The sequence below is a fragment of the Rhea americana genome, unplaced genomic scaffold (assembly GCF_003343005.1).
Source record: "Rhea americana isolate MKP2758 unplaced genomic scaffold, rheAme1 scaffold_8, whole genome shotgun sequence".
NCBI classification, from domain to species: domain Eukaryota; kingdom Metazoa; phylum Chordata; class Aves; order Rheiformes; family Rheidae; genus Rhea; species Rhea americana.
In genome coordinates this window covers 6,378,552-6,391,930 of record NW_028186978.1, presented here as the reverse complement: position 1 = coordinate 6,391,930, position 13,379 = coordinate 6,378,552, and the positions used below count along the sequence as shown (strand labels likewise).

Here is a 13,379-nt window from a genome sequence, read left to right as displayed (position 1 = left end):
TAATTTCTTCACTGTATTGACATTTTTAATAACTAGCAGTATTTCTGAATCTGTGTCTGTCAGTTTTGCCTAATTCGCCATCACATGAAGTTCATTATTCTCTGAAATGCTGTAGATAACTGGAGACTAATTACATCCAGAATGCAAGTTTGCGAAGATCTAAATTGTGGCCTGCTAGTTCAAGAGGTTGTCTTTATTTTTATACTGTTTTTTAGCCCTTGCATTTGACTGCGGTAACATGCAGATAGAGATTGTGTGAGGAAACAGGTGGTGTTTGGACCCACCCTATTCGATGCTTTGAGAGGAAAAGACTGACAGTGACAAAACTTAGAAAAGCAAAAGCGAACAGCTGGGAACGTTTCTCGTTTAGTCGGCTGAGTTTACTCGTGCAAGTGCTTTTGAACACACGAGGACAGGCTGGCTGCACCGGAGCCCAGTCAGTAATGCGTAGTAGCTTCCTGAGCAGGATTTCAAGGCGTGCAAACCTTCCCGTGTAGAGAGGCAGGAGGTAATTTTTATGGGCAGGTTTCATTCAAAATCGTTATCGCAGTGTTGGCCAGTGGTAAATGCAATGGGCCACAGGGCTACTACACAGAAGGGTTTTTTTTTCAGGAGTGTCTCTTCTCTAGGAGGCAGTGGGAATAACATGCCCAGGCGTGCTTGTCGGCGCCTGGGCAGTCTGGGGAAGGGCTTTGCTGCACTGCTTTTTAAAGCACTGTCTTGCACATGCAGCGGGGCAGCTCGTCCCCCGGGGCGGCGTTTCACAGCCCTTCCGTCTGGCTCAAGGAGGAATGCTGTTGAGATGGCTTTGCCTTTGGAATTTGGTAGGAAGAGATGGGTGCGTTTGATCTTTCATTTAACATGCAGAGAAATGAGTAATTTTTCTTCTAGAAGCAGGTTATATCCAAGATTATTGTGCCTTCAGAGTAGCTGTATAAAATAACCTTACACTAACTGGTAGGTGAAAATGGTACTATATCAGTGTATAGTTAAATTCAGTGATACCACAGCAGGAGTAAGGAAAACAAACCATAACTTACTGTTCCTAAAAAGAAAAAAAAAATCTTCAGTTTGCATGAGATTTTTTTAATGTTCACTTTCTTTTGTAACGTTTGCAGTCTTTTATATTACTTTGCACACTTGAAAAGAAGTACATTTTTTGTTAGATCAGCAGAAGCCCCCCAAAAGAAAAAAGCATAACTTGTTATAACATGATTAAGAACTGAAAGTGAGAGCAAATATGTCTTAGGTGCTTGTCTCCCTTTCCGAATATTTACTTTAAGAACTAGTAGTCATCTCACAGTATGGCCTTAGTTGGTGGTGTGTTTGTGCAGCTAAGGGTGTGTGTTTCCTTTGTCAAATGCAGTTTAGAGTCTCTCTCTCTCTTTTTTCTTTTTTTAAACTCTGTGGGTGTTGCGTTTGATTTGATCTATCTGAACCATGCCACATTTCAACTGTAGTCGTATTTCTGTGATTTATCAAATTTGCCCATTTCTTCTTACTTCTCTCCTTCTGAGGCTGTAACTAGCATGCTGTAAACTTGATGTATGGTAGAGTGTTTATATCAGATTATAGGTTTTAAAAAAAATAGTTTGGGCGTTGGCCCATACTTCAGACTCTTGTTGAGAAAAGGTTTGTAAATGTGCTTGAAAGTGGTATTTGGGAAACCTTACTTGGTTTGCTACTTCCTGAAAAAGAAGTGTGCGTGAGGGATGGGAATTGCTGGAGAGGTCCGGGTCTGGCAGACGTCTCCTGTGGACCTGGTGCAGAGCAGCGTACAGATACCTTGAGGACCAGGCTGTAGAGCGGCGTGCAGTCACCTTGGCCTCTCCAGTCCTCACCAACCTCTAAATTGAGCATCGGTCAGTTGGGTTTGAGAATGAGAATTCAGCTTGGACTTGGACATGTTTGCACTTCAGTGTTTCCAGGAGAACATCCAAAAGCATACTCTTTCCATAAAACCTTTCTTGCTTTTTTTTTTTTTTTTTAACCCCATCAGGTCACAAGGACTTAATTCTCTCTCCACTCCAAAGGTCCATGACCACAGTTGTCAACATCTTCCCAAGGGCTTGGCACACACAAGGGAGCTATTCGCTCCTGCAGTTCCCTCTGACCATTCCCGAAACGTCCAGGCAGGGAAGTAGGGGGCGTTCTGGCCCAAGTTGGTTCCTGCTGCATCTGTCCTTTGAGAAGCGAATGTATTTCAGCCTGGTTTACAGGTGGTTTGTCAGTTAATTGGGGGTATGGCAGGAAGGATGAGAGTGCACTACGCCTGTTTTCAAAGGGTGGGGAGGAAAGCGTGTTGTGTAGCATTAGTGTCTAGCGCTGATACAGACCTGTCCGTGGGCTGGGTGTGTTCATGTATCTTACTTGAACAAATGTAAGGAAATGGAGACTAGCTCACTATTTATTACTTCATAGACTAGAATTTTCAAGAGATATGTTAGCTGCAAGCTTCAATCTCATATACAAAATCACTGGCTATAGATTGGATTTTAGGCAAAATCATCCTAGTTCTAATCCAGACAGAGTTCACAGCAGGATGACACCTGTGTGTGTGTGTATGTACAATTAAGGAATGTGTAGATCTATATATATGTAAACATGTAAATACATATTTTACATTTTTTATACACACACACACACAGATATGCACACATAAAGTAATGTTACAGAGTTTGGATTTTTCAAATAACCTGTAATCTGAGGACACAGAAGAATGTCAGAGTTGCAGTATCAAAATTTAAGTTGACTTGGCCAAAGAGAAGATGTACCAGCAGGATGTTTAATTGACACAGTGCTAAAAAGAGACTCTGAGTATACAAGGTTGGGTATGTTCACAGGACAAGTGCTTGTTCAGCTAACCATAAAATGACTAGGCCTGAATTTCAAAATTAAAACAYTGGATAACTTGGTCCTGTTCTGAATGTATGAAATGTAATCTTATAGAAGAGATCTTGAAGAGCAATAGTAGCTTTCATTTTGGTTTGAATATTCAAATTTTGCATGGAAGCATAAATATTTGAGGAATATGTGTGTATGTACTGTAAAAACTACAAATATTTTCAGTAAATAAGCATATGCTCAAATGTGACTTTACGCTGTTCTCATTGCCTATAGCCAGACATGAAGCTTGAAATGCACATACAAGGCCTAGAGACAACTCAGGTGTTTGCACTGGGGAAATTTGGGTGGACATTTTGTTTTTAATATATACAACTGTCAGTTGATCTTAGAAGTTATGTCCCTTCATTTAACTAGTCATGAAATTTTAAATGGTTCACAACAGCTTTTGTCTCTTGAAGATTACTCTGAGTTGGGAGAGCTTCCACCCAGATCTCCATTAGAACCAGTGTGTGAAGATGGCCCTTTTGGACCAGTGAAAGAAGAAAGGAAACGAACACCTCGTGAGCTTCGTGAGCTGTGGAAGAAAGCCATTATTCAGCAGATACTACTTCTAAGAATGGAGAAGGAAAATCAGAAGTTACAAGGTTAGTGAAATTCTTGATTACATGCTATTGCARTACAAATTCAGTTTTTGGTTTGCTCTGTGGCCTTTGCAGTGGATAAGAACAAGCCTTGCCCTTTTAGAAACGTTCAGATAAGTAAGTTCAGTAGCATCTATGTCAGCTCTCCTTATTGTAAGTAATGATAAACAAAAAAAATCCTGTAAATTTGTTTTGTTTTTGTTTTGGTTAGCACTTCACCCTGTGGGGGTTTTTTTGTTTGATTTTAATTGCAATTTTTTTTATTTTTCTGTAGCTGTTGTTGGTGGGTTTGTGTGTGGTGTTTTTAAGTCAGGTGCCTGGAAGCACTGATAAGGAGCTCAGCATTTTTTTTTTAACATTGTCATCCATAAGTCAGTGCTTAAGTATTGATCACTGCAATGGTCTGTTTAGCCATTGCTGAAGTTGCACTGAAGTTCTTAAGGAACTGGTTGTGAACTTCAGCAAATGGTTGCTTGCTGTAGTATATACACAGTGCAAGCAAGGTTTGTAGGGAGAAATAATGACTTGGATCAGCAGACAATAATGCAGTCACTACACACTTTTAACATAGTACTAGCTTTTTTTTTCTCTATGTAGGCAGATCAGAAAAGAATAGAAGGTATTAATGGTAGAGCGAAAATCTGAATGCTTTCTTCTAGAAGAACACTTCAGTTTCATTTTTAAACCTTACACTTGTCATGACATTTCTAAAATTTTCTCTACAAATGTTAACAAATCCAGTTTTGTATTTCTAATRTTTCTCTGAAAAGGACTAATGTTTCTTCCTCTTCTCTCCTTTTTGTCAAAGTCTTATTTGCTCTGTATTTACATCACTTTCATTTTCAAAAAAAAGTTACAATATATTGCAACAGGTGTTTGATTTTGACTGATAYAAAGCTATATGGGCAGTCCTTTTAATAGAAAGAAAAACTTCTCTGTTGAATTTTAGATCCTACTTTTCTCAAAAATAAGTAATTCTACATCCAACAGTTAATGATAATTTTGTTATAATGGGTTCTTTCTTGGGATAATGATTTCCCTTGATATTAAAACCCTGAGTAATGGCCACAGTTTCTGAGAGAAGCCTAAATCAGTTATCTTTGACATTCTTTGTTTTTTCTTCCAACTTCAGTTTGGGTGTTCCAGTCGTGTACATAGACATGTTTCCCTTTCTCTGCTTCTGGAGCATTGAATCCTTTTATAATGTATGATTCAGATGAGAAAGATGATTAAATATTTTTAACTTGACTATGCATTTGAGGTGATCATCCAGTTTGTTCCTCCTGGTTTTGATTTCAGATATAAAGTTCAAGCCCACATCTGTTGTTCATCACCTTCACCATTTTCTTCAGCCTCTTTATTCTGACACATGATGAGAAAGAGCTTGAGAAACGTGAAGTCACAGTGGTTCTTAACCAAAAGCTTTTTGTGGCCAAATGTATAGCCACAGCAAATGTCGTGGTGGCAGTTTTGACAAATCAAAATGCATCTGACTAAGAATATACATTTTATTGTACAGAATCACAAGTGATTGCCTTTGCAAGTTGCTGCTTAAAGATATGAATGAGGAAAAGGACAGAAGTGTTTATTTGACTGTTAGATCATAGAATCATAGAATCAGTAAGGTTGGAAGGGACCTCTGGAGATCAGCTAGTCCAACCTCCCCACTCAACAGGGTCACCTAGAGCATGTTAGACAGGATTGCATCCAGGCAGGCCTTGAAGATCTCCAGAGAAGGAGACTCCACARSCTCTCTGGGCAGCCTGGTCCGGTGCTCCATCACTCTCACAGCGAAGAAATTCCCCCTCATGTTCCGGCGGAACTTCCTGTGCTTCATTTTCTGCCCGTTGCCTCTTGTCCTGTCGCATGGGACAACTGAAAAGAGTTTGTCCCTGTCCCCTTGACACCCTCCCTTCAGGTGCTTACACACATTGATAAGATCCCCCCTCAGTCTTCTCTTCCCCAGGCTGAAGAGGCCCAGCTCTCGCAGCCGTTCCTCATAGGGCAGGTGCTCCAGCCCTCTGATCGTCTTCGTAGCTGGACTCTCTCCAGTAGCTCCATGTCTCTCTTGTACTGGGGAGCCCAAAACTGGACACAGTACTCAAGATGAGGCCTCCCCAGGGCTGCGTAGAGGGGCAGGATCACCTCCCTCGGCCTGCTGGCAACAGTCTGCCCAATGCACCCCAGGAGACCATTGGCCTTCTTGGCCACAAGGGCACATTGCTGGTTCATGGTCAATTTGTCATCCACCAGCACTCCCAGGTCCTTCTCTGCAGAGCTGCTCTCCAGCAGGTCAGCCCGCAGCTTGTACTGGTGCCTAGGGTTATTTTTCCCTAGGTGCAGGACTCTGCACTGGCCCTTGTTGAACCTCAGGAGGTTCCTCTCCGCCCAACTCTTCAGCCTGTCCAGGTCTCGCTGAATAGCAGCACAGCCCTCAGGTGTGTCAGCCACTCTTCCCAGCTTGGTATCATCAGCAAACTTGCTGAGGAGGCACTCTGTCCCCTCATCCAGGTCACTGATTAAAAAGTTGAACAGGATGGGACCCAGTACTGAGCCCTGGGGGATGCCACTAGCTGCAGGCCTCCAACTAGACTCCACGCCACTGATGACAGCCCTCTGAGCTCTGCCTTTCAGCCAGTTCTCAATCCACCTCACTGTCCACTYGTCTAACCCACACTTCCTGAGCTTCTCTAGGAGGATGTTATGGGAGACAGTGTCAAAAGCCTTGCTGAAGTTAAGATACACAACGTCCACTGCTCTGCCCTCATCTACCCAGCCAGTCATTCCATCAGAGAAGGCTATCAGGTTGGCTAGCAGGATTTCCCCTTGGTGAATCCATGCTGGCTACTCCTGATCACCTTCTTTTCCTCCATATATCTGGAGATGACATCCAGAATGAGCTGTTTCATCCCCTTTCCAGGGATGGAGGTGAGGCTGACTGGTTTGTAGTTGCCTGGGTCCTCCTTCTTGAAGACTGGAGTGACATTGGCTTTCTTCCAGTCCTCAGGCACCTCTCCAGTTCTCCAGGACCTTTCAAAGATGATGGAGAGCAAGCTGGCAACAACATCCGCCAGCTCCCTCAGTACCCATGGGTGCATCCCATCTGGGCCCATGGATTTGTGGAAGTCAAGCTTGCCTAGAAGGCCTCTAATGCTATCCTCCTCAACTAAAGGAAAGTCTTCCCTTCTTCAGACTTTCTCCCTCACATCCAGGCTGCAGGATTCATGGGGGCTGCTCAGGAAGAGAGGGTCTATCTGCATCCCTTATGGAGTGGGTACCTGGTATGAAAATGGCAATTCTTCTTTGCCTTTGTGTAAACTGCAGAAAGGATTGCCTTCTGGGAAGAACAACTCTGTAGAGATAGGGTTCAGGAGTGTGGAAAAGCCAGTATACCAAATGTGAAATCCTTCTTTTAAGCTTGGGCTGTTCTCCTTGGCCAGAAGGAGGAAACCTGTTTATTGGACATTGCATATGGCTTCCTAGAGTGCTTAGTCCAGCCTGTGGACTACTTACTTAGCAATACAATTAGGTTACTTTTTATTCTGGTGCCTGAATTCATGTAGCCAAGTTTCAGTAACAGTTCTAATTCCCAATAGTTTGTTTTGGTTTTAGTTGAAGAGTTTAAAGTGACGAAGATGCAATCAAATACCATTTTACGTTTCATATTTGTGGTCAGAGTTCTTAACATTTCTGCAGTCTCTTTTGAACTTTCCTTTTTCCCCTTTGAACTTTTCCTTTGACTATGAAAACAGACAAATGAATGATCACCTTTAAAGTAAATTTTATTTTGGCATTATTAAACTTATTACTGAGTTGTATGCATAACAAATAGGTGACTGCATTATTWTTGTATTTTTGGTTGGTGCAGGACTTCTGTGTACTAATTTTTCTAAGAGTTGGTAAGGTGAAAAATCCTATTAAGAAAATCTTGCTTTTTTTAAATCTTCAGATTTGAAAGTTAACTGGTATGTAAGGTACTTCATTTAAACAGGCAATACACAGTTAATATTACATAGAAAATCTTTAGAAAAAACACACGATTTAAACATTTAAAGTTTCAGAATTGTAGGCTTCAATTTTAGGCATCTTGCAGGGTGACTTTTTGCATGATGAAGCCCTAAATTAAATGAATCCATTTTATAAATATTAAACAATATTAACTGGTGCATTCATGGTACCATTTCCTAGCTTCAGAAAACAATTTGCAGAACAGACGTCTGAAACTTGACTATGAAGAAATCACACCATGCTTAAAAGATGTAACTTTGATTTGGGAAAAAATGTTGAGTACGCCTGGAAGGTCAAAAATTAAATTTGATGTGGAAAAAATACATTCTGCTGTTGGGCAAGGTAAGTGTAGCTTGTTGTTTTGAGATGTTGAAATATATGTAAATGATACTAGAAAAGGAAGAGGACTCTTTTTAAACACTCCTTATAAACAGCTTCTTTCTAGAGGTGTTCCTCAGCTTGCTGCCTAAATAAGTAAAAATATTTGTTATCTTTATGGCTATGCATACTCAAGTAACATTCTCTTTCAGAAGAAGTTAATGTACTTGGCATTCGTTTTTGAATAACACTTGCAGGAAGAGTGAGTAGTAGAGGCATTTCTATTGTTGCAACTTGATTTTTATAAATTCAAATTTATTTAAAAAGAAAGAACTGCATAGAAAGCTGAAGAAACTGTCTACACTGTTATCTGGATATTCTTTGTTGTAGCTTGTTTAGTACATGTATATACAAACAGCATACATTGATATATTTGTAGAACCACCTTTTTCTGAATACAGCAAAACACGTACTTACAAATACCACTGATGGTCTTCCTCACAACTGTTGGGCTGAGTGATCAGCCCCTCTCTCCACTGCATCGAAAGTAACGTAACCTAAGGATGTTTTTTAAATATTCTAAGAAACTGGGTTATTGCTCACAATCACTTGTGCCATGGCTGGATCCAGAGTCCTCATGCTTGGTGCTGTACATRGTAGGTAGCAAAGATGGCCATTCCAAGGAGATTTTATAGTTTTATACAAAGCCTTCCAATGTGTAAGGGAGGTAGCAAGAATACACTACTATCAGATATTAAATATTTTAAATATTGAGCCTGCCTATATTTTATCATCCAAGTTAAGTTACACTAAGTTGACTGTTTATGATAACTAGGTGTGTCTAGGTTTCTTGACAATACCAAATGAGCCAAGCACAAATCTTCAAGATCAGGGAAAACTTGTGGTAATGAGCTTTCTTATTCTATGTAGATAGTGGGCTCTGTCCAGTCACTATTTGAACATCAGGAAAAATTATGCTTTTGCTGATAGTCTGGTGATGCTGGCCTGCTTTGGATTTCAAAATACAAGTTAAAAGACTTGGATTAATGCCAAAAGTCCTGCTTAATGAATTGCTAATAACACAAGTAGCCAGTGGATAGGGGACATTCATAGCTCTTTATGTTACGAATAGCTCTCTGTAGAGACCAATTTTAACTCTCTGTAGTGGCAAATTAGAATTCTTAGCGTGAAGTGATGTCAAATTTCATATCTACAGAAATGAAAAATGCATTTAAATTGATTTTTAGCAAATTCTAGTTTATACAGAAAACCATAAAAATAGGAATAAGCAAGGCAAACAAGAAGAAAGGTAGGATTTAGTAGGCACTGGGGTTAAGTTAGGATAATAAATACATTGTATTGATCTATAATATACATTATAATACCTATTTAAATATATTATATCTTTTATATGAGAAATAGTAAACTAAATACTCTTATTATACATGCAATGCATCATACACAGATGAACTTAATATGGGACCATTTCCCCTAAAATGGGAAATGTGCACTGTTAAGCAAATTCTACTCTACATTGCACATTCAGCCTCACTGAAATTAATGGAATTTTAGAAATGTAACTGAAGACAAGAACCTGGGTCATTCAGTGGCTGAAGCAGCAGTTTTCCTCACTGTTTCATATTGGAGACTTTTCAGTAATCAAGATTAAACTGCCCAAAATAATTTGCAGAAACATTGTCTAAAATACACATGTGGTTTGGATTGAAATATCATACGTTTCTGCTAACATTTTATTTTATAACAGTGGTGTATAGATTATGATAGTCTAGTAAAAATAAGAATTAGAGATAAATCAGTTAACTTCTGTGCTTATATAAGAAAGACAGTAAAATTGTCCATATAAGTTGTATGCTTGAGTTGRTTTTTATTTCTTTTATTATTTTAGTCATTGATATGTTAAATACCAAAACATACATTAAATACCAAAGAAAAAACCCTCCATAAACACTTTAAGCTGTAAGTTGCTTCAGACTCTGAGATCCAATTCCAGTACATTGTCAGCTAGATGGAACACTTCGCCAAAAATTAGTGTATCGATTTCTTGCGTAGCTGATTTAATATCGCTCTTCTGATGCTGAATGAAGTATGTGTATGTGAATGAAGTATGTATAATCTTTTTTGTTACTTCCAGAGTTTTGCATGTAGATGTAAATGAAGGCTACCCATATTTGTGTGAAATACTTAAGTAGCTTCATCCCTATGAATGCTCACATCTTTCATTGTTGGAAGAGTATAAGCAGTGTGGTTTGACGTGCTTCTGTGGTACAGGAGATCCATATCTGCTAGATAGTTCTTTCACTTCCTCAGTCCTGTTCGTGTGGGTGGTAACTGGACACTTTGTGTGAATGGGAACTACTATTTTAATGATTGTCTCTTCTCTCAGGTGTACCACGTCACCACCGTGGTGAGATTTGGAAGTTTTTAGCAGAGCAATACCATCTTAAGCATCAATTTCCAAGCAAACAACAACCAAAGGACATACCTTATAAAGAGCTCCTGAAACAGCTTACTTCTCAGCAACATGCAATACTTATTGACTTAGGTAAGTAGAACAGCATTCTGAAATTAAAATAAGAGCTTTGTGACCTGTAGAAAAGAACTCAATAAACGAAAGTAACTCATAAAAAAAAACCCCAAAACTCTCAGTTTAAGATTATTGGTAAGAACAGTTACTTGGACACCATTAGGAAAATGCTAAATTTACATTATAAGCRCAGAGGTCCTTTGCAACATGTGATTATTAGACGCTGCTAGATATTACTGAAATGCATCTGTGTTTCAGATATTGACGGTAAATTCCATAGGCCAGAGGAATAGAAGTTGTCAAGGAAAAAAGTAAATTTTTAAATGCAGGTTGTTGAATAATAAATGCCATTCATTTCCAATGCCTGATGCTCTCTTTTAAACATCTGAAAACAATGTAGATGTTCTGACTTTTGTTTTTTTCTGGTTGGGGCGGGGGTTTGGGGGGTAGTTGTTTTGGGGTTTTTTTATTTTGTAACTGGTATTCTTACCTTCATTAAAACAATTCTAAAAGAGGCCTCAAAGCTCTTTTTTAAGGTATTTCCCAGCAGGATATTCACAGTACCTAATTTTAAGCAGTAACTGGCTCCTCATTTCAGAGCCTTGAACTGGTCTGTGGAGGCACTTAGCTCTCACCATTCAGCATAGTAGAGAGATTTAGAACCAAGTCTCTCATCTTCAAAGTGTCTTCTAGGCAGACATCAAACATGTCTTTCGCCTTCTCAAGTAAAGTCAGATAGGTCTTTTGCCTTCTTAARTAGGGATTTTTCTTTTCCCTCACATTTATTATTCAAAGCTTATAAGGATGTTTCAAGTATCAGAAGTTAACACGGGAAAGGAAACCTGGATGGAATGAAATTATTATTTTAGGCTGGGGCCAGAGGAGATTGCTCCAGGTAAGTGTAAAASAGCACTCCTCACTCACCTCAGAAACCCTTAACTGTTCCATTAACTTTTCCTGCTTCTCTTCATTTGGCATTTCTAGTTCCCTTGTGAGAGATTCTTTCACTGGCTCTTAATCTGCTAGACAGGAAAAACAGCCAAACCCAGTGATATTTAATATGATCAAAAATCAGTGTTGTGAAGGATTTGGACCTGTGTTAAGCGTTGTTCCTGGTTGCTACTGATCCCAGACGGTGCTGTTAGGGTCTGTATCAGTAATGATGATCTCCCTCTCAGCAGCAACTGAGCCCGTCATCCATCCTCCCTCTGAAAGGCCATTTCTCTCTTGCTCCAGTTCTCCCCCTGCACAGCCTATAGCACATATTGCACTCCTCAGCTAGGAGCCAAGCGCAGGCTTTGATTACTTCTTCTGGACTTTTCATGAGCCTGGCTTCAGGCTTCTGATCATCATGCTCACCTGAGTGGTGCTCTGTGGAATCCGTGGTGGGCATTAAAACGTTTCTAACATGACAGTAACTGTTTGGGTGTATGTGATTGTTGAGTCATATGTTCACATGTCTAACATTTACCACATAACAATGTGCTTGAAAATAAGTTTTCTGATGATTTTTGTCTCTAAGTAACACCAGTGAGAGGCAGCGATGGCTGGGTGGGAGGTCTCTGAGGCAGAGACAGCAGACTGTGGGTCCTGTCAACAATGCAGGGATAGAGCACTTCACCGTGCGGCTCTATTGCAGGTTTTTACAGATAGTCCATAGATTTTACTTAGGCATATACAGTTTGGTGGTTTGGTTTTGTTAGGATACTACTCTCTCCTTTCCTAGAGGAAGATTATTCAGCTTATGGTCTAAAAAACCAAGCTGGTCTCTTTTTCCAAGATGATCCCTGCATGTTGGGTAGTCCTTCACTAACTCAACATTCATCATACTCTTCCATAATAAATGAAAAAAATAAATCCAGAGGGTGATAGAACATTTATTTTAAAAAGYTTGTGTTCTGAGGTTTGTGGCTTGTATCTAAGGAGATCTAAGAGTGGGGAAAGGGGGGATTTAGGAAATCTGTAATCATTAAGTTTGATTAGGTGTATTTGCAATAAATTGTTAATAGGGGAAGGTATTCACTGGAACTAATGGAGTGTGATTTAACAGAATGATAAAAATTTATGGGAAAATCTGTATTGTTTTTGTTTAATCTGATTTATTAATAGATATTAATCTGATTGATTTTTGTTTGTGATTTCTGTAAAGAAGTTGCATAGAGTTGTCCCATCATATGCGCATTCTTTATAACTGTACTAAAGTACACAAGTATTTTTCATCACGAAGTAAAGTCTGTACACCTTTTCTTCCGTGAAGAAGAATTGCCTGATGAGAGATTATGTATACCCCAGAGCTGTTCAGGGGCACCTATTTCTGAATAATACAATGTGCAGACAAGCTTCGGCACGTATTGAAATGTGAAAAAAAAATGTTTAGATAGTGACCCAAGATCCATGGTAAAGGAGACATTCAACATTTGGTAAAGTAAATTAAAAAGTTGGAGTATCAAGGCAGTACATATAAAATGAGTCTTGCGGAGCACGCAGAATTCTGCAGATCTGGTGTGCGTAAGGGTAGGGAGGGCGATTGGCTGTGTTACCTTTGCTTTCCTGTATTTGACAGAACCGCCAGGTTTAGATTTAGCACCGAGGAAGTGTTTAACCATCTAAGGAGCCTTGATGCCAGCTGCGAGTAGGTAGTTGCGATGTCAATTGCTTCCCAGCAGATTTTGTGACGCTGACTTTAGGAATTCTTCTGAATTGCACAATCCTGAAAGCTGTTTCTGTGTTAAGGAGGGACATTTATGTGTAGTCACAGATCATTTCCTAGCAAGTACAAGCTGGCATATGTAGTATCGATACACTTGGCAATGAATGTTGGGATTGTCATCCTGAAATGCCTTAGTAAGGGGCGAATAGTTCTGTGCTTAATTAGTGAGTTGAATCTGTTCAGAGAGTCCACTGTGCACTAGAGCTGGTGCAGGGGGATGGGATAACCCTTTTGGCAGCAGGAAGCAAAGTGTCTGAGTTTGGTGGCTTACGTAGCAGAATGGGGCTTGCTGGCTCAGGAAGCTGCTCAT

At 39.7% G+C, this 13,379-nt stretch overlaps 1 protein-coding gene across 6 annotated transcripts in view; it reads left to right on the top strand.

Moving 5' to 3' along the window:
* The window catches only part of TBC1D1 (TBC1 domain family member 1), a 107,183-nt gene that overhangs the window by 79,420 nt on the left and 14,384 nt on the right, over positions 1–13,379 (top strand). For all 6 annotated transcript variants that reach the window (XM_085322726.1, XM_085322723.1, XM_085322725.1 and 3 more), the window contains 3 exons: positions 3,306–3,491; positions 7,677–7,838; positions 10,219–10,377. In XM_085322726.1, the coding sequence (XP_085178852.1) occupies positions 3,306–3,491; positions 7,677–7,838; positions 10,219–10,377 (507 nt within the window). The remainder of the gene's footprint in view (positions 1–3,305; positions 3,492–7,676; positions 7,839–10,218; positions 10,378–13,379) is intronic.